This window comes from Xenia sp. Carnegie-2017, unplaced genomic scaffold (genome assembly GCF_021976095.1).
Source record: "Xenia sp. Carnegie-2017 unplaced genomic scaffold, XeniaSp_v1 HiC_scaffold_13, whole genome shotgun sequence".
In the NCBI taxonomy this organism is placed as follows: domain Eukaryota; kingdom Metazoa; phylum Cnidaria; class Anthozoa; order Malacalcyonacea; family Xeniidae; genus Xenia; species Xenia sp. Carnegie-2017.
Genome location: NW_025813436.1, coordinates 4,796,761 through 4,822,181, shown reverse-complemented (window position 1 = coordinate 4,822,181; position 25,421 = coordinate 4,796,761). Strand labels below are relative to the sequence as shown.

The window sequence follows — 25,421 nt, the reverse complement described above, 5'->3', positions numbered from 1 at the left end:
CATCTGTTTTTTTGCAGGTATTCTTTCTCAATGACTTTCCGCTTCAATCAATTTACTCGACAAAAAACAAACGATACTTTTATCTTCATAGCATGGTGACCATACCCATAAATGACGACCATTGGAATCACGTTGGCTTTACGTGGTCAGGTGTAACCGGAAGTGTCCTGCTGCTCATCGATGGCGTGTTGTGGGCAACTCGAAATGTCACTATGAGCAGCGAGATACCATCCGGAGGGATGTTAACAATAGGAGAAAAAAAAGCTGAGGGTGGAAACCAATATCTGGTCGGTAAGATCAGTCGTATGAACATGTGGAGTTGAGCATTAGATGGAAAGGAGATTGAAATGATTGCAAAAAGTCCTGGATGAATGACGGTGATTTGATCACGTGGTATAAACTAAAGTATATTGTGTCGAACGAAAGGATTATTCGTCCTTCAAAAGCATCATTCTTAGGTTAAATACTTTATTTTTCATACAGAATGTTTATCAAACTACGATGCATATATAGAACATTCAGTCGGTTGGTCTTAAATTTTTGTTTCCAAATTGACAATTAACTAAAATGTTTAAGTTTCAGCCTTATAAGCTTACGACACCTTGAGGTGACGATCTCCCATTTGAATGTGTGTTACTGTTACTTATATAAGGGAATTCGGACTTCACGAGCTGGAATGTGGAATATGACCTCACAATGGTCTCCTTCACAGAGAGAAATACGATTGAATCGAAATTCGAAATCACATTAAAACTAAAGCAAACCTGCATTCTCTCTTATATTTTAGGTAAAAAGACAAACTCTTTGATTAGTGTGCCATCTGCATGGGTCCGCTATCCTAGAACATCACAGCCCATAAATACTATATCTGCCTGTGTTTGGTATTACGGAAGTGGGAGCGAGAGCACTGAAGTCTTTTCATACAACTCATGCTTCTAAGGAATTTAGATTTCTCTTGAAGCCAGGAACACAAATGTCCACTAAAATCAAAGGTCTTTCGAGTCAGAAGCAAGCATTGACAACAATACTTGTTAACAACTAAAGTATGTAGGAATTCCAGTTTCAACATGAGATCACTCCTAATGAAGACAATAGAATTTTTGTTAATAAGGACTCCAATTTCATCGTTAGATTGGATCCGACAAAAACAAAAAACTCTAGAGCATGATTGATGATTTCAGTTTAATTATTAAACCACAATCCTGGCAAAGTCATCTAGTGACTCTAGTATAGTAGGCTCAATTTTCAGCATCAGTTCCAGCGATAGGCACAATATAAATTAGAACAGTTATTGATTGATTTTATTTATTGTAAATTCATAAAACTGGAGGATGTAATACATTTTGCCTAACCGTGGACCCGCTACTGCATGAAGGCACCAGGCATTTAAGTTACGGGCTCAAGTTTCAACATTTGAGAACTCCGATTAAATACGCAAGTTTTGACATCAGCTTATTTTCTTAATTAGGCAAGTTGCAACTTCGTTCAAGTATTGGCATTTTCTATGTTTGAAGTGGAATGGTAAAAAAGCTTGGGTAAAGTATTCCTTCGACGGCTTTCAAGTCGAGACATCTGTCAATGATGCCGCATTGCAAACAACCTTACCGGAACGGAAAAACGTCCTGATTCGTTTTTCAAGTAACGGTAAAAAGTTTTCACAACTGAATATCTGGGATCATGAGATTTCGAGCAGCAATATACAAGTAATGGTATCAGGGGGGTTCAATATTCATGGCAACGTGTTGGGTTGGAGCAAACTTTTACAATACGTCTCCCCTGGAGATATAAAATTGCCTGTTACTATTTATGTACCAGGTAATAGATAGAAAAGAAAAGAAAGAGTGGTTGAGAAGTGGATCGGTTACCATAAATGAATATGGTTAAGACTTGACAGTTAAAGCAAAGGAGCACATGCAAGAAGAGAGAGATTAGAGACAAAGTAAGGGGGGGGGGGTGTTGTTCAGTGATAATGAAAGGTCAAGTATATTCAGTTTTTATGCGAGCTGAACGGAGGGGGAGATTCTTGAGGATGAAGAAACTGCTTATGTGGAAAAAAATATGAGATTGTTCAAAATAAAAAAAAAGAAATGGTTGAATTGATAAGAGAAAGAAGGAATATCGAAGGATTATGAGGGTAAAAATGGTAAGTGAAATGATGTAAAAAATTTGGTGAAAATGTTTTGAGTTTTTATGCTTGAAGGTAAAAATATCAAGATGGAACTTTGAGGATAAAAAGAGCACGGAAAGAAGTTTAGGATGACAAATGTTTTTGGTAAAAACTAGAGCCGGTGAGGTTAAAGAGAATGGTCAAAAATGTCGAGGGGAGAGGAATACAAGTGACAAATGTCGAACAGCTGGAAGCTTGGAGTGACGAGTTTCAAATTTCAAATTATGATAATGTTGTTATACCTTCAAGTAACAAGGAAGCGATATCAGTTTAATTTCTTTCCTATTTTTTTGTTCACAGTTTACACAGTTTTAATGAAGCGGACAAAATGGTGCAGAGATAATCTCTCTGGGACATCCGGTCCTGGTGAAGAGGTTGCTAGTGGGGGTGGCCGATTCACAAGGACAGCGTTATCTTGGGCGTGTTATTGCCCAAAATGTTTCACTGCTTCAAAATACACGTTCGATTTTTACACAACTCACAGAAGCATGACTTGTTTTTTTAATAAACATGATGAGGTCCTCTGCATCAACTAACATTCCCTTTTGCACAAAACACTGAGGTAGTAATTTATGATACAGGCTTTCTTCTTTATCACGTTATTTTAATTAGAAATGAATTGCGCTTTTTACTAAATTTGTATTCAAGCCGTTGTAACTTTTGAAATATAAATTTTAACACAATAAACTAATTTAGAAGTTGTTAAGTAACATTTTAAGAAATATCTGAATCAACAAAAACCCAAAATGACATCATACTCACTTTAACCTCGTCTAGTTCATTAATTATTGAGTAAATATTTATGTATTGATGTAAGTTAGCTTAAAACTAGCGTTTTACTTAAAAAGCAAAGAACAATGTTTGGTATTATTACGCCGATTGGAAGTTGTCGGAGTTTTGTCGGACGTTACATTGCTATACATATTTAACTTCAACAGTTAACGGTTTCAAAACAACATCCATATCTGACAAACTTTCACCTGCCTTAAATTAGCTTTTCAATCAAACAACGAAAGAGAATTTGCAAGTCAATCGCAAATACATTTTTAAAAAAAATTAAATTGTTTTTTTCTAATTTTCGTCTTTTTTGCATAACTGTTTTTCTTAAAAGAAATAAAAGATGTTTCTCGTCTTTTCATTGGCTTATGCAAACCTCGGAGACCCTCGTGAGAACTTTCAAGCAGGCTCGACCCACGACCTTCGATCTTGGGCTTTTACTGATCTGCTCTCAAGTTCTCCCAAAGGTCTCCTTGGTTTGCATAAGCTTGTGCATGCAAACACAGTAAACATATGTTATTTCTTAAATACAATTAAAAGAAACAGTCAACATTGTACTTAGTAAAGCATCAGCGTGCCACGGTTTCAAAAATGACACAACAGGGAAAAAGTGCTCCATTTTTCGGCAAAGCCATTTGGTTCTCTTGTTTCGTAATTCTTCTTCACATGATCTTTGTAATGCAATCAAACGGATGGCAGGTCAAAAAAAAGACTTGTGATCAGGTTTACTATACAGAAAGCTTAGGTAGGAAATAATTTTCTCATAATGTAAGTCAAACTATGGGTAAAAATTCAATTGAATAAGGTTCAACGTTAAGACTGAAATATCACTTTGGGTGGAAGTTTGTTTAGAATAGATGTTATGACAGTTATTTATTCAATAAATCAATTGGCCAACTGTTTCATCCATATATTCCATTATAATGATCTTTTTTTTTGCCAAAAAGACAACAATGTGTTCTCAGTTCGTCTCAAAACGTAATTTTTTTTAGCTGTTGACATTAACACTTTTCCTATATAGAACCGCTGGAATCGCTGAATATAAACATAACGAAGCAAGTTTGGGTCCGTTCACTTAGCGAGTGTGCGCAACTTTGCCGAACCGATGACTTTTGCGAGGCTTTTCTACACAGCATGAACAAAAAAGACGGAAACTGTCGACTGCTGAATGGAATACCCGAGAGAGAAATGGGATTGATTGAAAATGGGGCTGGAGAGAAGTGGAGACTATACATTTCGCTGAAGGTAAGTTTTCGAGAATTTAGTTTGGGTCTGTGAAAGTGCAGTAGAGCGTCGTTACAGGAACATTGGACTGACTGTTTAATGACACAAGGAGGTATCGGTCACATCAATAATATGCTTGTTTTTATACAGGTTTGTATATTGAACAAAGCTTGACAACAATTTTGAGAAAAAGAAAGAGAAGAAAGCCATAACCAAAATTTGCGTTGAATTAACTACTTTTAGTGCTAAAATCGAGCTTTTTGTAATCAATGGCAAACTTATATCTTCAACGATGGCAAGATTTTTGCTTAAATATTTCAAATCAAGTAAACTGAACGGTGAAAATAACGTCTTCGAATAGTTATGATGTGAATTTAAAGCCCGAATCATTGTAAATGAGCTTATAGTATACGGACGTAAGTTTTTCACTTCTGCAGATGCTAAACTTGCATGATTCTTGAGGGATTTTTCAACAAAATTTTTTTGAAATTATTTTATGAATCTTCATCATGTTCGTCGTTTCTTTAAAATATATTCTGTGGTCCTCTCGCGCGAAGTAATACATTTAGCTTGGCTGCTAACTTTAATTTAATTGAAATGTTATTAGAGGAGGGATAAAATATTTACAAATTATAATTACAAATACACATATTTGCTGGCGCATTTACTGATTAACGGAACATATGCTTCAACATCAATTTGCTCTTTTTGAAGTACCCATAACAAATGTATTGTTAAAAGAAATTCAATTCTAGTTAAAGAAGTTAAAAAAATTTATGTCACTATGGTTCGTGCTTAACAATGACAAACTTCTTTCTCACTCAAGGCAAAATGTGAAATGGATAAAACGTGTCAAGGTCAAGGTCAATGCATGACGGATTGCAACGAGCCAGATGTTGTCAAATGTGATTGTTATGAAAACTATTACGGCAAAAATTGTGAGAAATATTGTAAGAATTTCAAACGTTTCTTTAATACATTTTACGGGAGAAAAGTGTTTCTTGTGACACTAACTCAAATTACCATAAAAAAATTGGTCGCAGCATTCTTGTATGATGACGTGATTAAAACTATCGTCACTTGGCTTTTTTCCCACAATTCTACATGTGACTCCATCTAGTACATAACTCATTTCATTTGGAGAAATTTCACTTTTAAGTACATTAATAAGGAAAATTAAGTGCATTGATTTCTTATGTACCATCCTTACTATGACATAAGAATAAGAATATTAAGTACATTGATTCCTTATGTACCATCCTTACTATGACATAAGAGTAAGAAGATTAAGAACATTGATTTCTTACCGAAACACAAAAACACATTTTATTACAGACGACTACGATCTGAACTTTCCCAACACCTCTATATACACACCGATCGATGTGGGACACATAGACAAAAGCCTAAATGAGTTTACCATAACAGTCTGGGTGCTATTTAACATTGGCTATGAAAGTTATCCCCTGATCTCGTACATAACAAAAAATTCGTCGCAGAACATCGCGATCCATTTCGACGTGGATGGAAATGGCGCATCAACTATAGCAAGCTTAACTGCTAAGGCATTTAACAAATCTGTGAGGTAAATTTTATATCTGTTTAGTATGATTTATCCTGTACCTGTTTTAACCTCAGACTGGCTTCATTTAAATGGCTTTGCCATTTCTAGTACCACGGTCTACTGAAAACTTTGCCCACAAAATTTACAAATTTAGACTTTAGTGGTAGAAATATATTTCTCGCATTCGAGATAAAGATTTCTCGGTAATCTGGGGTATAAACATTGAAATATTTATTTCGTACACAAAACACAGTTCAGAACGAGTTCAGAGTTTAGAGTTGTTGCTAACTGAGTTAAGTCCTTTGAAAAAAGGAGAAATTTCTCCATTTCCGATGACTTTGACACTGTTCCAAAGAAAAAATCCCTTTCTGGTCTTTTCTTCCCTTTCAATATTGCTTATTTTATCAACCGTTAGCTAACTTTAAGCTTCTGATCCGTTGGCTAATCTTAACTTTCTGACCCGTCACTGAACAGGTTTTCTTTCCCAAAGATTATCTTCTCCAATCAATCCATTTAACGTAGAACAGTCGATATTTTTATCTTCTCAGCACGTTTACAATACCCATAAATGATAACAATTGGCATCACGTTGGCTTTACATGGTCTGGTGTAACCGGAAGTATACTGCTGCTCATCGATGGTGTGTTGTGGGCAACTCGAAATGTGTCTATGAGCACCGAGATACCATCCGGAGGGAAGTTAACAATTGGAAAAAGAAACGATGACGATGGAAACCAATATCTGGTCGGTAAGATCAGTCGTATGAACATGTGGAGTAAAGCATTAGATGGAAAGGCGATTGAAATGATGGCAAAAAGTCCTGGGATGAATGACGGTGATTTGATCACGTGGTATAAACTAAAGTATATTGTGTCGAACGAAAGAATCCTTCGTCCTTCAAAAGCATCATTCTCAGGTTGAATATTTTCTACTGCATACCCAACGTTAAATTAACCACGATGTACCTGTTAGTTCGTCTTGTATTTTTTTCCCATTTTGACAATTATCTAAAATGTTAAGTAGTCCTCTTTGATAGATAGAAACTCAAGTAAATATAGGCAGACATCAGACACGATCTCTTCTGTGATCGCTTTCTATCAGTTTCAGTCACATAAGTTTCCGTCCACTTGAAGCGACGATTTCCTGTTGGAACGCGTGTTACTGATCTGAACTTGCAATGGTTTCTTTCAATGAGGGAAATACGATTCAATCAAAATTCGAAATCACATTAAACTAAAGCAAACCTGTATTTTCTCTTATGTTTTAGGTAACAAGACAAAGTATTTGATAAGTCTTCCATCTACATTGATCCGCTATCCTGGACCACCACAGCCCATGAATTTTTTATCTGCCTGTGTTTGGTATTACGGAAGTGGAAAGAAAAGCACTGAAATCTTTTCATACAGCTCATCAAAGGAATTTAGGTTTCTCTTCAAGAAAGGAGCACAATTGTCCACCAAAATCAATGGTCTTTCCAGTCAGAAGTAAGCATCATTAAACTAAAATAAATGGAACGCTACCTGAAGCAAATAATTGAAGGCAAATCTTATATCAGACACGCAAGATTTTACCCCAGACACGCGTGTGTAGTGTTTCGGGATTCTCTCACGGAGTAATAATTGATTGACTACACACCACTACACAAGCGTGTGCACTGTTTCGAGATTCTGAAAATTGATTGACTACACACGCGTGTCTGGGTGTGATCTCGCGTGTCTGGGTGTAAACTTTGACTTCAAGAATTTATTATACAATCTATTACAGGTAGCGTTTCATGTATTTTAGTTCAATGGTAAGCATTGACAACAACACCTGTAAACATATTGTAGTATGTAGGAACTCCAGTATCAACATGAGATCACTCCTAATGAAGACAATAGATTTTTGTTAGCAAGTACTCCAATTTCAACGTTAGATTAGTCCTCATAAAAACAACAGACTGGAGAGCATAATTGATGACTTGATCTTAATTATTAAATCATAATCCTGAAAAAGTCACCAGACTCAAGTATAAAAAAAGTCTATCTTCAGCATTAGATCATTTCATATAAAGACAATGGCGGATCCAGCGATAGGTACAATAAAAATTAGAACAGTCTATTGATTGGTAGGATTTTTGTTTATTGCAAACTCATAACCAATGCATGGCATTGTTGTGTAGGTATTTTGAATTTAAAAGTGTTGGCTGTAATATATTTTGCCTAAGCGTGGATCTGCTACTGGATAAAGGCACCAGGCATTCAAGTTAAGGGCTCAAGTTTCAACAACTGAGCATGCCTGATTAAATACGCAAGTTTCAACATCAATTTATTTCCTTAATTAGGCCGGTTGGAACTTCCATCAAATTTTGGCATTTTCTCTGCTTAAAATGGAATGGCAAAAAAGCTTGGGTAAAGTATTTCTTCGACGGCTTTCAAGTTAACACATCTGTCAATGATACCGCATTGCAAATAACCTTACCGGAACGAAAAATTTCTTGATTCCTCTTTCAATTAACGGTCAAAAGTTATCACAACTGAATATCTGGAGTCACGAGATTTCGAGCAACAATATTCAAGTCATGGTATCAGGAGGGTTTAATATTCACGGCAACGTGTTATCTTGGGGCAAAGTTTTACAATACGTCTCCCCTGGCGATGTAGTATGGAGAGTTGGTATTTACCTACCAGGTAATAGATAATAAAAACAATAAAGAATTGTTATAAAGTGGATCAGTATAAATATATATGGGGGATATTTGACCTTAAAGTAAAGAAGCAAATGCAACAAGAGAGAGGGTAGAGACAAAGTAGGAGAGGGAGGGGGTTGTTGATAGACAAAATAGTATTCAGGTTCTAAAGAGAGCTGAAAAGAGAGGATTTTGGAGGGTAAATGAAACTGCTGATGTTGGGAAAAATGAGGAATATTCAAATTAAACAAAAAGAAATGGCTAAATTGTTGGGAGAAAGAAGGAAAGTCGGAGGTAGTGAGAAAGTGAGTTGAGCTTTCATGGATGATGAGAAAAAATCCCAAATTCTGCTGAAAGTAAAATCAGCAACATGGAATTTTGAGGATAAAAAGAGCAAGAAAGGAAAAAAGATGAGGAGAAAAAGCGAAAAATGTTGAGGATAAAGAAAATGGTCAAAAATGTCGGAAGGGGGAGGGGAAGCTAAACAAATGATAAATTTCGATTAATTGGAAGATCGGAGTAATTAACTAGTTTCAAATTAACTAAAAATATGATGGAAACTGTTGTTATTTTTAAGACCAAGTAACAAGGAAGCAATATCAGTTTAATTTCTTTCCTATTTTTCGTTCACAGGTTACACAGTTTTAATGCAGCGGACAAAATGGTGCAGAGATAATCACTCTGGGAGATTATCCTGTCCTGGTGAAGAGGTTGCTAGACTGGGTGGCAAAATCTCAAGGGAATCGATATTTTGGCGATGTTATTGCCCAAAATGTTTGACTGCTTCAAAAAACACGTTCGATTTTGACACAAATCACACAAGCAAAACTTGTTATGTTTCTAAACATTATCAGCTCATTCACATCAACTAACATTCACTTTGGCACAAGACACTGAAGCAGTAACTTAATATACAGGCTCTCTTCTTTATCACTTTATTTTAAGTAGAAATGAATACCTGATTTTGGTCACTACATTGTTAAATGTTGTTGATCGGTCTTAAACCAATAATCAGGGTAATTTGTAGGTCTGCACTCCACCACTTACGTTCCAATGATGTTTTGATATTTAGGTAAAAGCTCGAATTCTGTGTTGTTCTGGAAACTGTAGTGTAGCAGGAATGGGAAAGCGATCAAAAGTCAACAGACGGTTTCTCATTTATTATCAATACATGAAGTATAATCATAATACCTATAATATATATCATACATATATCAAATAAAAATTGCATATTTCACTTGTCATTTCAAACAAAAGAAACTCGAGCAGCTTATTTTTCTCGGTGTTGTACCCATAATTGTACCATACTCAAGTACTTTCTGATTGTAATGAAATAGAAAGCTAAAGAGCTCCTCATTTTTTCTATGTAAAAATAAAACGAACCTCACTAAATTGATTACGGTCTTTACTAAATATGAAAACATCGACAGTTATCCTTCTAGGCAATTCAAGTTTAAGACAATTTCTACTATTTTTGCAAAATTAACCTATGTTTTTATGGGAACTAAGCCCAGCCCCAATTAGAAAATTTATTGGGGCTAAAACCCCTTTCCCGCCGCTTCCTACGCCTATGTCATATATTATTCAGACTTCGGTTAATGTTATCGCATCCGCTTCGCTTTGGCAGATAACATTGAAGTCATTCTCAATAATTCTTAATATTATGCTTAACCTCATCGATTTAATTATTTATTGTATAAAAATTTAATGCATTGAAATTAATGTAAGACCAAATGGTCTAACTCAAAACTGGCCTTTTACTGAAAAAGCAATATACAATAATGTTTGGTATTATTAAGTCAGCTGGGAGTTGTCCTGGTTTAGTCGGACATTACGATACTAGAAATAGTTAAAAACTTTCACACAGCTGAATGACTTTCACCTGCCTTAAATTAGCTTTTCTGTTTTCGACATAATTACAAACGTTTTCCTTTTTCTTAATTTTTTTATTACGTAAAGTGAGAGCTTTTTGGACGCACTTAAGTATATTTATACATATAAATTTATAAAATAATGACAATAAAACGTGCGCGCTGATTGGTCTACAGCCTTGTTTGCATTAGCCTGCGCAAAACAGGTCTGAGCTGAACAAATTAATCAATCAATCGATCAAAGAGAATTTGCAAATCAATCATGAATACATTCTTGATGAAAACTCAAACCGTTGTTTTTAAATTTGTCGTTTTTTCTTATTGTTACTTTGAAAAAGAAATAAAAGACAATTTGAGTTTTCGCTGATCAGCTCACGAGTTCTCCTAAAGCTCTCCTTGATTTACATAAGCAAGTGCAAACACAACAAACTCTTTTTTTCTTAAATACGTTTGAAAGAAACTGTCGACATTATCAGTTTGCCTTTGTTTCAATAATGACACAAAAGCGAAAAAATGCTCTCTTTTTCTGCAAAGTCATTCGGTTCTCGCGTTTGGAAATTCTTCTTCACATGATCTTTGTGATGGAATCAAACGGATGGCAGGTCAAAACAAAATGTTGTGACCTGGTTTACTATACAGAATGCTTAGGTAGGAAATAAGTTTCTGATGTTTCAAGTCAAACTTTAGGTAAAAAGCTAGTTGAATAAAGTTCAACTTCAAGAATTAGATGCCAATTTGTGCACGAGTTAGTAATGATGTTATTACAGCTATTTGTTGAATAAATCCGTCGGGAAACTGTTTTATTCATGCATTTTTAGATATTCATCTTAATTTTCCTTGTTAAAGATATAGCAATATGTTCTCAGTAGTCAATTTGTCTCACAACGTAATTATTTTGACTGTTGCCAATGACACTTTTCCTATATAGAACCGCTGGCATCGTTGAATATAAACATAACGAAGCAAGTTCGGGTCCGTTCAATCATCGAGTGCGGACAACTTTGTGCATCCCATGACTTTTGCGAGGCTTTCCTACATAGCATTAACAAAGAAGACGGAAACTGTCGACTGCTGAATGGAATACCCGAGAGAGAAATAGGATTGATTGAAAATGTGGTCGAAGGGAAGTGGAGACTGTTTATTTCCATGAAGGTAAAAATTTTGAAAATTTAGTTTACAGTCAGGGAATGTATGCAGCGTTTTTTTACAAGAACATTGGATTCACTGTTAAATGAAAAGTGGTGGAGAAGTAAGAACAGTCAAGTTGCGCAAACTGGCTTTAAAGCAAAAACTGCGCTTCTTCCAATAAATGGCAAACTCATTTTCTCATCGATGGCAAAATTTTTTCTAATATTTTTCAAATCAAGTAAACAAGACAGTGAAAATACCGTTCTCAAATATTTACGAAGTGAATTTGAAGCCCAACTTATTGTAAATGAGCTTTTAGACTACAGGCGTAAATTTTCATATCTGCTATAAAGTGCAGATGCTCAACTTGTATAATTCTGCTGAAATCTGTCAACAAAGTGAACTCAGATTTAATGAATCTTCATCATGTTAGTCGTTTCTTTAAAATATATTCTGTGGTCCTCTCGCGCGAAGTAATATAATTAGCTAGGCTGCTAACTTTAATTTAATTGAAAGGTTGTTTGGAGGGGAGCAGGTAAAAAAGGACTTGGGGTTAAAAATACACAAATTTATCAGCGCATGCATATACTGATTTACGGAACACATCAATAAATATTATTAGAATTTAAAAGAAATTCCATTAGAAATTAAAAAGATAAAACAATTTATATTCTAAGTTTTGTGCTTAAGAATGGCATACCTCTTTCTCACTCTAGGCAAAATGTGAAATGGATAAAACGTGTCAAGGTCAAGGTCAATGCATGACGGATTGCAATCAGCCAGATGTTGTCAAATGTGATTGCTATGAAAACTATTACGGCAAAAATTGTGAGAAATTTTGTAAGAATTTCAAACATTTCTTTAAGACATTTAAGAACAGAAAAGTGATTCTTGCGACACTAATTCGGGTTATCAAAAAAAATTGGTAACTGAGCATTCTCGTACGATGGCGTGATTTAGGAATATTGTCATAGCTACATTGTTTTTTCCATGATCTTCTATCGGAGCCCATCATGTTTGTTGATTTCATATCTTGAAATACACTACTAAGTTTATTAATAATAAAAAATAGTTACATCGATTTTTTATGTACCATCCTCACGAGTCTACTCATTTACATGCATTGTATGCCAGAAATTTTCGTCATGAAAACTGATAAATGTAAGTTACAAATCATCTTCTGCTGTTACCGAAACACAAAAACACATGTTATTACAGACGACTACGATCTGAACTTTCCCAACACCTCTGCATACACACCGATCGATGTGGGACACATAGACAAAAGCCTAAATGAGTTTACCATAACAGTCTGGGTGCAATTTATCGTTGGCTATGAAAGTTATCCACTGATCTCGTACAAGACAAAAAATTCGTCACAAAACATCGCGATGCATTTCGACCTAGATGGAAATGGCGCATCAACAATAGCAAGCTTAACTGCTAAGGCATTTAACAAATCTGTGAGGTAAATTTTATACACGTTTTGTATGATTTATCTTGTACATGTTTTAACCTCAGACTGGCACCAGTTTAGACGTTTTTGAATTTATGTTGTCCTGGGCAGACTGGAAACTTTCCCAACAAACGAATCTAGAAGTTTAGACTTCAGTCATAAAAGTATGTTTCTCACATTTAAGAAAAAGATTTCATGGTAATCCGTAGTATTAAACTTTGAAAGACTTATTTTGTGATTTGCCATAATACAAACAAAATTCAATTCAGAACGAATTCAGATATTGGAGTTGCTGCTAATTGAGTTAAGTGCAGAAAGGAAATGCTGCTACATTTGTGATAACTTTGACGCTAATCCAAAGTTCTAACACCTTTCTGTTATCTTTGTCGCTTTTATGCATGGCCTTTTTATTGCTTGTTTGCCGACTTTAAGATTCTTTTACAGGTTTTTTCAATTGTCACTCGATTCGTATGTACGGGAAGAAAAATTTCTTTTAATTTTGGTCATTTTTCATATTCTATAGATGTGTGTAATAAGGGCCCGATTTTATTAGCCGCGCGGAACGTTGATAATTGGGGAACATGGGAGCGATATATTCATATATTCATATGTTATAATCCGTAAACACAATTTATTTCAATAGGAATAAATAAAGTAAAACATGTATATATGAATAGAAGACCCCCCCAATTATCAATGTTCGGCCTCCTTGCCATTTTTCGTTTACCAAAGGGGCTCATGGTCCATGGCACATAGGTGACTACGAGCCCGATCTTTTTCTTTGCAGGTATTCTTTCTCAATGATTTTCCGATTCAATCAATTTACTCAACAAAAAGCAAACGATACTTTTATCTTCACAGCATGGTGACCATACCCATAAATGACGACCATTGGCATTACGTTGGCTTTACATGGTCAGGTGTATCCGGAAGTATAATGCTGCTTATCGATGGTGTGTTGTGGGCAAATCGAAATGTCTCTATGAGCAATGAGATACCATCCGGGGGGAAGTTAACAATAGGAGAAAGAAAAGATGAAGGTGGAATACAATATCTTGTCGGTAAGATCAGTCGTATGAACATGTGGAGTAGAGCATTAGATGGAAAGGAGATTGAAATGATGGCAAAAAGTCCTGGGATGAATGACGGTGATTTGATCACGTGGTATAAACTAAAGTACATTGTGTCGACTGAAAGGATCATTCGTCCTTCAAAAGCATCATTCTCAGGTTGAATATTTTCTTTTTAATACAGAATGTTTATAAAACCACGATGTATATATGGAACAATCAGTCGGTTGGTCTTGTATTTGATGTTTCCAATTCGACAATTAACTAAAATCTTTAAGAAGTCTTCCTCCAAAGATAAAAGGATATGATCTCTTACGCAATCGCTTCCTGTCAATCTTATATAAGAGTATTCTGACTACACGAGCTGGGATGTGGCATCCGACGTCACTATGATCTCCCTCACAGAGAGAAATATAATTGGATTGAAATGCGAAATCACATTGAAACTAAGGCAAAAATGCATTCTCTCTTATGTTCTAGGTAATGAGATAAAGTATTATATAAGTGTGCCATCTACATTGGTTAGCTATCCTGGACCACCACAGCCCATAAATTATATATCTGCCTGTGTTTGGTATTACGGAAGTGGGAGCGAGAACCACGAAATCTTTTCATACAACTCATCAAAGGAATTTAGGTTTCAGTTAAAGTCAGGAACACAACTGTTCACGAAAATCAATGGTGTTTCGAGTCAGAAGTAAGCACTTGCAACACTAATTGTCAAAGACTACAGTATGTATGTGCTCCGGTTTCAAGTTTAGATCACAATCCTGATAAAGACATTAGACTATAGTATAAAAGAACTCTATATTCAGCATAAGATCACTTTGAATAAAGACAATGGCGAAGATAACGTTAGGCAAAATATATTAGAAAAGCCAATTGGTTTGTACGATTTTGATCTTTCGAAATTCATAACGATTGGTATTGTTGTATATATGTTAAAATTAGAATTAATAACTATAATATGTTTTGCTTGATTGTGGATTTGCCACAGGATGAAGACGCCAGGCATTCAAGTTAAGGACTCAAGTTTCAACATCTGAGCACGCCTGATAATCTGCACAAACCTATACATACACCTATTCTTACATAAATCTATTTCTTTCTTAGGCAGGTTCCAAGTTCCTTCAGATATTGGCATTTTCTCTGCTTAAAATGGAATGGCAAAAAAGCTTGGGTAAAGTATTTCTTTGATGGCTTTCAAGTCGATACATCTGTCAATGATTCCGCATTGCAAATAACCTTACCGGAAAAGAAAAATTTCCTTGTTCCTCTTTCAAGTAACGGTAAAAGGTTTTCACAACTGAATATCTGGGATCACGAGATTTCGAGCAGCAACATTCAAGTCATGGTATCAGGGGGGTTCAATATTCATGGCAACGTGTTGGCTTGGAGCAAGCTTTTACCATACGTCTCCCCTGGAGATATAAAATTGCCTGTTACTATTTATCTACCAGGTAATAGATAAAAAAGAAAGGAAAGAGTGGTTGAGAAGTGGGTCGGTATAAATCAATATGGTTAAGACTTGACAGTTAAAGCAAAGGAGCACATTCAAGGAGAGAGAGATTAGAGACAAAGTAAAGGGGGTTGTTGTTCAGTGATAATGAAAGGTAAACTATATTCAGGTTCTTATGCAAGCTGAACTGAGGGAGGGATTCTCTAGGATTAAGAAAACTGCTGATGTTGAGACAAATACGAGATTGTTCAAAATAAACAAAAAGAAATGGCCGAATTGATAGGAGAAAGAAGGAATATCGAAGGATTATGAGGGTAAAAATAGTAAGTAAAGTGATGTAAAAAATTCAGTGAGAAAGATTTGAGCTAAAAGGTAAAAAGATCAAGATGGAACTTTGAGGATAAAAGATTACGGAAGGAAGTTTAGGATGACAAATGTTTTTGGTAAAACGAGAGCCTGTGAAGTTAAAGAGAATGGTCAAAAATGTTGAGGGGAGAGGAATACAAGTTAAAAATGTCGAACAATTGGAAGCTTGGAGTGACGAGTTTCAAATTAATTTAAAATTTTTAAGACCTTCAAGTAACAAGGAAGCAATATCAGTTTAATTTCTTTCCTATTTTTTCGTTCACAGGTTACACAGTTTTAATGAAGCGGACAAATTGGTGCAGAGATAATCTCTCTGGGACATCCTGTCCTGGTGAAGAGGTTGCTAGAGTGGGTGGCAGGATCTCAAGGGAATCGATATTTTGGCGATGTTATTGCCCAAAATGTTTGACCGCTTCAAAAAACACGTTCGATTTTGACACAACTCACACAAGCAAAACTTGTTATGTTTCTAACGTACATAATCAGCTCATCCACATCGACTGACATTCACTTTGGCACAAGACACTGAGGCAGTAACTTATGATACAGGCTCTCTTCTTTATCACCTTATTTTGAGTAGAAATGAATGACTGATTTTGGTCACTACATTGTTAAATGTTGTTGATCGGTCTTAAACAAATAATCAGGGGAATTTGTAGTTCTACACATCAGTACTTACGTTCCAATCATGTTTTGATACTTAATAAAAAGCTTGAGTTCTTTTTTTTTCTGGAAACTGTAGTGTAGCAGGAATGGGAAAGCGATCAAAAGTCAACAGACGGTTTCTCATTTCATTTTTAATACATGAAGTATAATCATAATACCTAGAATATATATCCAACATATATCGAATAAAAATTGCATATTTCACATTTCAAACAAAAGCAACTCAAGCAGCTTGTTTTTCTCTGTGTTTTTACCCATGGTTGTAACATACTCAAGTACTTTATGATTGTTATGAAATAGAAAGTTAAAGAGCTCCTCATTTTTTCTATGTAAAAATAAAACGGACCTCACTAAATTGATTACGGTCTTCACTAAATCTGAAAGCATTGACAGTTATCCTTCTAGGCAATTCAAGTTTAAGACCATTTCTACTATTTTGGCAATGTTAACCTATGTTTTTAGGAGAACTAAGCCCAGCCCCAATTAGAAAATTTATTGGGGCTAGAGCCCTTTTCCCGCCACTTCCTACGCCTATGTCAAACATTATTCAGACTTCAGTTAATGTTATCGCATCGCATTCACTTCACTTTGGCAGATAACATTGACGTCATTCTCAATAATTTTTAATATTATGCTTAACCTCATCGATTTAATTATTTATTGTATAAAAATTTAATGCATTGGAATTAATGTAAGGCCAAATGGTCTAACTTAAAACTTGCCTTTTACTGAAAAAGCAATATACAATAATGTTTGGTATTATTAAGTCAGCTGGGAGTTGTCCTGGTTTAGTCGGACATTACAGTACTATAGAAATGGTTAAACACTTTCACATAGCTGAATGACTTTCACCTGCCTTAAATTAGCTTTTCTGTCTTCGATATAATTACAACCGTTTTCCTCTTCTTTAATTTCTTTGTTACGTAAAGTAAGAGCTTTTTGGACGCACTTAAGTATATTTATACATATATATTTATAAAATAATGACAATAAAACGTGCACGCTAATTGCTCAACAGCTTTGTTTGCATTAGACTGCGCAAAACAGATCTGAGCTCAACCAATTAATCGATCAATCAATCAAAGAGAATTTACAAATCAATCATGAATACATTCTTGAGGAAAACTCAAACGTTGTTTGCGTTATTGTTAATTTAAAAAAGAAATAAAAGATGTTTTGAGTTTTCGCTGATCAGCTTACGAGTTCTCCCAAATGTCTTCTTGTTTTGCATAAGCATGTGCAAACACAACAGACATCTTTTATTTCTTAATTATGTTTAAAACAAACTTTGGACATTGTATTTAGTCAGTGCATCAGTTTTCAACGGTTTCAAAAATGACAGAACAGGGAAAAAATGCTCCTTTTTTCTGCAAAGTCATTTGGTTCTCTTGTTTGGCAATTCTTCTTCACATGATCTTTGTGATGGAATCAAGGAAATGGCAGGTCAAAACAAAAAGTTGTGACCAGGTTTACTATACAGAATGCTTAGGTAAGAAATAATTTTCTCGTATTCCAAGTCAAAATTTGGGTAAAAAGTTAGTCGAATAAAGTTCAACTTCAAGATTGAAATGCCAATTTTTGCACGAGTTAGTAATGATGTTATTACAGCTATTTTTAGAATAAATCCGCCGGGAAACTGTTTTATTTATGCATTTTTAGATTTGATCTTAATTGTCTTGTTAAAGAAATAAAAATATGTTCTCAGTTGTAAACTTGTCTCACAAAGTAAATATTTTGACTGTTAACAGTGACACTTTTCCTATATAGAACCATTGGCATCGTTGAATATTAAAATAACGAAGCAAGTTCGGGTCCGTTCAATCATCGAGTGCGGACAACTTTGTGGAACCCATAACTTTTGCGAGGCTTTCCTACACAGCATTAACAAAGAAGACGGAAACTGTCGACTGCTGAATGGAATACCCGAGAGAGAAATAGGATTGATTGAAAATGTGGTCGAAGAGAAGTGGAGACTCTACATTTCAATGAAGGTAAAGTTTTTGAAAATTTAGTTACAGTCAGCGAATGTATGCAGCGTTTTTTTACAAGAACATTGGATTCACTGTTTAATGAAAAGTTGGGGAGAAGTAAGAACAGTCAAATTGCGCAAATTGGCTTTGGAGCAAAAATTGCGCTTCTTCCAATAAATGGCAAACTCATTTTCTCATCGATGGCAAACTTTTTTGCTAAAATTTTTCGAATGAAGTAAACAAGACAGTGAAAATACTGTCTTCAAATATTTACGAAGTGAATTTGAAGCGCAACTAGTGTGAATGAGCTTTTAGACTACAGGCGTAAGTTTTTCATATCTGCTATAAAATGCAGATGCTCAACTTGTATGATTCTGCTGAAATCTGTCCACAAAGTTGAACTCAGGCTTAATGAATCTTCATCATGTTCATCGTTTTTAAATATATTCTGTGGTCCTCTCGCGCGAAGTAATACATTTAGCTTGGCTGCTAACTTTAATTTAATTTAAAAGTTATTGGGAGGGGGGCAAGTAAAAAGCGACTCGGCGTTAAAAATATTTACACAAATTTTCCAGCGCATGCATATAGTGATTCACGGAACATATCAATAAATATTATTAGAATTTAAAAGAAATTCCATTAGAAATTAAAAAGATAAAACAATTTATTTCGCTAAGTTTTGTGCTTAAGAATGGCATACCTCTTTCCCACTCTAGGCAAAATGTGAAATGGATAAAACGTGTCAAGGTCAAGGTCAATGCATGACGGATTGCAACCACAGATCTAATAATACACTAGATAGTGCAACTGACATAAAAGTTGAAGCCGGGCAAATTTACTTCCGGAGCCCCAAAGTAGTGAGAATCAATATGGCGTTGTATTAGAAAATATGTGGTCCAAGTTAATATCTCGCAATTATTAGCAAATCGCGGAGGTTGCATCAACTTTTTTGCACTATTTATGAAATAAATCATTGTGACTATAGTTTGTAAGAAAAAAATTGAAGAATACGCCAATACATCGCCGTAAAATTGATATCAAGTGTAGCTCGATTTGAAAGCATAAGCAGCGACTAAGGCTTAAGGTGTATTATTAGATGTGTGATTGCAACGAGCCAGATGTTGTCAAATGTGGTTGTTATGAAAACTATAACGGCGAATATTGTGAGAAATATTGTAAGAATATCAAACACTTCTTTAAGACATTTTAAGACAGAAAAGTGATTCTTGTGAAACTAATTCATAAAAGGATATGATATCTTATGCAATAGCTTCCTGTCAATCTCATTCTCATATGTTTACGTCCACTTGAGGCAACGATCTCTTGTTTGAACGTGTGTTAGTGTTATTATATAAGGGAATCCAGACTTCACGAGCTGGGATGTGGCATCCTACGTCACAATGACCGCCTTCACAGATAGAAACATGATTGAATTGAAATTCGAAATCACATTAAAACTAAGGCAAATATGCATTCTCTCTTATGTTTTAGGTAATGAGACAAACTATTATATAAGTGTGCCATCTACATTGGTTAGCTATCCTGGACCACCACAGCCCATAAATTTTATATCTGCCTGTGTTTGGTATTACGGAAGTGGGAGAGAGAACCATGAAATCTTTTCATACAACTCATCAAAGGAATTTAGGTTTCAGTTTAAGTCAGGAACACAACTGTTCACGAAAATTAATGGTGTTTCGAGTCAGAAGTAAGCACTTGCAACACTTGTCAGAGACTGTAGTATGTATGTGCTCCGGTTTCAAGATTAGATTACAATCCTGATAAAGACATTAGAATCTGGTATAAAAGAACTCTATATTCAGCATTAGATCACTTTGGATAAAGACAATGGCTGAGTCAACGTTAGGCAAAATAAATTAGAAAAGCCAATTGGTTTGTACGATTTTGATCTTTCGAAATTCATAACCAATGGTATTGTTGTATGTATGTTACGATTAGAATTAAAGACTGTAATAATTTTTGCTGGATTGTGGATTTGCTACTGGATAAAGACACTAGGCATTCAAGTTAAAGACTCAAGTTTCAACATCTGAGCACGCCTGATAAAGTGCACAAGTTTGTACATAAACCTATTTCTTTCTTAGGCAGGTTCCAAGTTCCTTAAAAAAATGGCATTTTCTTTGCTTAAAATGGAATGGAAAAGAAGCTTGGGTAAAGTATTTCTTCGACGGCTTTCAAGTCGATACATCTGTCAGTGATTCTGCATTACAAACAACCTTACCGGAACGGAAAAATTTCGTTGTTCCTCTTTCAAGTAACGGTAAAATTTTTTCACAACTAAATATCTGGGATCACGAAATTTCGAGCAGCAATATTCAAGTCATGGTATCAGGGGGGGTCAATATTCATGGCAACGTGTTGGCTTGGAGCAAGCTTTTACCATACGTCTCCCCTGGAGATATGAAATTGCCTGTTACTATTTATCTACCAGGTAATAGATAAAAAAGAAAGGAAAGAGTGGTTGAGAAGTGGGTCGGTATAAATCAATATGGTTAAGACTTGATAGTTAAAGCAAAAGAGCACACGCAAGGAGAGAGAGATTAGAGACAAAGTAAGGGGGGGGGGATTGTTGTTCAGTGATAATGAAAGGTCAAGTAGATTCAGGTTCTTATGCGAGCTGAACGGAGGGAGGATTAACAGGAGGAAGAAGGAATATCGAAGGATTATGAGGGTAAGAATAGCAAGTGAAGTGATGTAAAAAATTTAGAGAGAAAGATTTGAGCTTTCATGCTTGAAGATAAAAATATCAAGATGGAACTTTGAGGATAAAAAAAGCACGGAAGGAAGTTTAGGATGACAAATGTTTTGGTAAAAACGAGAGCCGGTGAGGTTAAAGAGAATGGTCAAAAATGTCGAGGGGAGGGAAATACAAGTGACAATGTAAAACAGCTGGAAGCTTGGAGTGACGAGTTCCAAACTAATTTAAAATTTGATGGATAATATTGTTATGTTTAGGACCTTCAAGTAACAAGGAAGCAATATCAGTTTAATTTCTTTCCAATTTTTCGTTCACAGGTTACACAGTTTTATCGAAGCGGACAAAATGGTGCAGAGATAATCTCTGTAGGTCATCCTGTCCTGGTGAAGAGGTTGCTAGACTGGGTGGCATGATCTCAAAGGAATCGTTATTTTTGCGATGTTATTGCCCAAAATGTTTGACTGCTTCAAAATACACGCTCGATTTTTACACAACTCACAGAGGCATGACTTGTTTTTTTAATAAACATGATGAGGTCCTCCGCATTAACTAACATTCACTTTTGCACAAAACACTGAGGCAGTAAGTTATGATACAGGCTCTCTTCTTTATCACGCTATTTTAATTAGAAATGAATTGCGCTTTTTACTAAATTTGTATTCAAGCCGTTGTAACTTTGGAAATATAAATTTTAACACAATTAACTAATTTAGAAGTTGTTAAGTAACATTTTAAGAAATATCAGAATCAACAAAAACCCAAAATGACATCATACTCACTTTAACCTCGTCTAGTTAATTAATTATTGAGTAAATATTTATGTATTGATGTAAGTTAGCTTAAAACTAGCGTTTTACTGAAAAGCAATGAACAATGTTTGGTATTATTACGCCGATTGGAAGTTGTCAGAGTCTTGTCGGGCGTTACATTACTATACATATTTAACTTCAACAGCTAATGGTTTCACAACAATATCCATATCTGACAAACTTTCACCTGCCTTAAATTAGCTTTTCAATCAAACAACGAAAGAGAATTTGCAAGTCAATCGCAAATACATTTTGGAAAAAAATTAAAATGTTTTTTTCTAATTTTCGTCTTTTTCGCATAACTGTTTTTTTTTAAAAGAAATAAAAGATGCTCCTCGTCTTTTCATTGGCTTATGCAAACCTTGGAGACCCTTGTGAGAACTCTCAAGCAGGCTCAACCCACGACCTTCGGTCATGGGCTTTTACTGATCTGCTCTCGAGTTCTCCCAAAGGTCTCCTTGGTTTGCATAAGCTTGTGCATGCAAACCCAGTAAACATATGTTATTTCTTAAATACAATTAAAAGAAACAGTCAACATTGTACTTAGTAAAGCATCAGCGTGCCACGGTTTCAAAAATGACACAACAGGGAAAAAGTGCTCCATTTTTCGGCAAAGCCATTTGGTTCTCTTGTTTCGTAATTCTTCTTCACGTGATCTTTGCAATGCAATCAAACGGATGGCAGGTCAAAAAAAAGACTTGTGATCAGGTTTACTATACAGAAAGCTTAGGTAGGAAATAATTTTCTCATAATGTAAGTCAAACTATGGGTAAAAATTCAATTGAATAAGGTTCAACGTTAAGACTGAAATATCACTTTGGGCCGAAGTTTGTTTCGAATAGATGTTATGACAGTTATTTATTCAATAAAACAATTGGCCAACTGTTTCATCCATATATTCCATGATAATGATCTTATTTTTTTTTGCCAAAAAGATAACAATGTGTTCTCAGTTCGTCCCAAAACGTAATTTTTTTAACTGTTGACATTAACACTTTTCCTATATAGAACCGCTGGAATCGTTGACTATAAACATAGCGAAGCAAGTTCGGGTCCGTTCACTTAGCGAGTGTGCGCAACTTTGCCGAATCGATGACTTTTGCGAGGCTTTCCTACACAGCATTAACAAAAAAGACGGAAACTGTCAACCGCTGAATGGAATACCCGAGAGAGAAATGGGATTGATTGAAAATGGGGCTGGAGAGAAGTGGAGACTATACATTTCGCTGAAGGTAAGTTTTCGAGAATTAAGTTTGGGTCTGTGAAAGTACAGTAGAGCGTCGTTACAGGAACATTGGACTGACTGTTTAATGACACAAGGAGGTATCGGTCACATCAGTAAAATGCTTGTTTTTATACAGGTTTGTATATTGAACAAAGCTTGACAACAATTTTGCAAAAAAGAAAGAGAAGAAAGCCATAACCAAAATTTCCGTTGAATTAACTACTTTTAGTGCAAAAATCTAGCTTTCTGTAATCAATGGCAAACTCATATCTTTATCGATGGCAAGATTTTTGCTTAATCATTTCAAATCAAGTAAACTGGTCGGTGAAAATAACATCTTCGAATAGTTATGATGTGAATTTAAAGCCCAAATCATTGTAAACGAGCATATAGTATACGGACGTAAGTTTTTCACTTCTGCAGATGCTAAACTTGCATGATTCTTGAGGGATTTTTCGACAAATTTTTTTGAAATTATTTTATGAATCTTCATCATGTTCGTCGTTTCTTTTAAATATATTTTGTGGTCCTCTCACGCGAAGTAATACATTTAGCTTGGCTGCTAACTTTAAATTAAGTGAGCGGTTATTAGGGGGAGGGATAAAATATTTACAAATTATAATTACAAATACACATATTTGCTGGCCCATTTACTGATTAACGGAACATGTGCTGCAACATCAATTTGCTCTTTTTGAAATACCCATAACAAATGTATTGTTAAAAGAAATTCAATTTTAGTTAAAGAAGTTAAAAAAATTTATGTCAATATGGTTCGTGCTTAACAATGACAAACTTCTTTCTCGCTCAAGGCAAAATGTGAAATGGATAAAACGTGTGATGGTCAAGGTCAATGCATGACGGATTGCAACGAGCCAGATGTTGTCAAATGTGGTTGTTATGAAAACTATTACGGCAAAAATTGTGAGAAATATTGTAAGAATTTCAAACATTTCTTTAATACATTTTAAAACAGAAAAGTGATTCTTGCAACACTAATTCAGGTTATCAAAAAAGTTGGTAAATGAGCATTCTCAAATGATAGCGTAATTTAGGAATATTGTCTCATCTACATTGTTTTTTTCCATGATCTTCTATCGGAGCCCATCATGTTTGTTGATTTCATATCTTAAATACACTACTAAGTTTATTAATAATAAAAAATAAATACATCGATTTTTTATGTGCCATCCTCACAAGTTTACTCATTTACATGCATTGTATATCAGCAATTTCGTCATGAAAACTGATAAATGTAAGTTACAAATCATCTTCTGCTGTTACCGAAACACAAAAACACATTTTATTACAGACGACTACGATCTGAACTTTCCCAACACCTCTGCATACACACCAATCGATGTGGGACACATAAACAAAAGCCTAAATGAGTTTACCATAACAGTCTGGGTGCTATTTAACGTTGGCTATGAAAGTTATCCCCTGATCTCGTACAAGACAAGAAATTCATCACAAAACATCGCGATGCATTTCAACCTGGATGGAAATGGTGCATCAACAATAGCAAACTTAACTGCTAAGGCATTTAACAAATCTGTAAGGTAAATTTTATACATGTTTTGTATGATTTATCCCGTACCTGTTTTAACCTCAGACTGGCTCCAGTTTAGGAGCCTTTCGATATATGGTGTCCAGGGCAGACTGAAATCTTTCCCAACAAACGAATCGAGAAGTTTAGACTTTAGTCATAAAAGAATGTTCTTCACATTTAACGGCGCGCAGAATGGAAATGCTGCTACATTTGTGATAACTTTGACGATGGTCCAAATTATTAACACTTTTCTGCAACCTTTGTCGCTTTTAAGCTTGGACGTTTTATTATTTTTTTCCTACTTTAAGCTTCTTTTACAGGTTTTTTCAATTGTCACTCGATTCATATGTACGAGAAGAAAAAATTCCTTCGATTTGGTCATTTTTTATATTCTATAGATGTGTGTAATAAGGGCCCGCTTTCAGTGCGGCCGAACGTTAATAATTGGAGGGCATGGGAGCGATATATTCATATATTCATATGTTATAATCTGTTAACACAATTGACTTCAATAGGAATAATTAAAGTAAAACATGCATATATGAATAGAAGACCCCCAATTATTAATGTTCGGCTGCCTTAGCCAACTCTCATTTACCAAAGGGACTCATGTGCAATGGCACATAGGTGACTACGAGCCTGATCTGTTTCTTTGCATGTATTCTTTCTCAAAGATCTTACGCTTCAATCAATTTACTCAACAAAAAACAATCGATATTTTTATCTTCAT

General features: G+C 35.1%; 2 protein-coding genes across 2 annotated transcripts; both read left to right on the top strand.

The window, feature by feature from the left end:
• Positions 1 to 10,765: 10,765 nt before the first annotated feature.
• Positions 10,766 to 16,254, top strand: LOC124433268. The gene is made up of 8 exons (XM_046983029.1): positions 10,766 to 10,919; positions 11,200 to 11,423; positions 12,116 to 12,239; positions 12,618 to 12,867; positions 13,717 to 14,084; positions 14,406 to 14,622; positions 15,039 to 15,385; positions 16,016 to 16,254. Exons 1-8 carry the CDS (start codon positions 10,766 to 10,768, stop codon positions 16,252 to 16,254), a joined length of 1,923 nt encoding a protein of 640 aa, XP_046838985.1.
• Positions 16,255 to 17,767: 1,513 nt separating this feature from the next.
• Positions 17,768 to 20,337, top strand: LOC124457178. Its single transcript, XM_047007465.1, has 3 exons — positions 17,768 to 17,905; positions 18,184 to 18,407; positions 19,878 to 20,337. Exons 1-3 carry the CDS (start codon positions 17,827 to 17,829, stop codon positions 19,899 to 19,901), a joined length of 327 nt encoding a protein of 108 aa, XP_046863421.1. The 5' UTR covers positions 17,768 to 17,826; the 3' UTR covers positions 19,902 to 20,337.
• Positions 20,338 to 25,421: the final 5,084 nt, after the last annotated feature.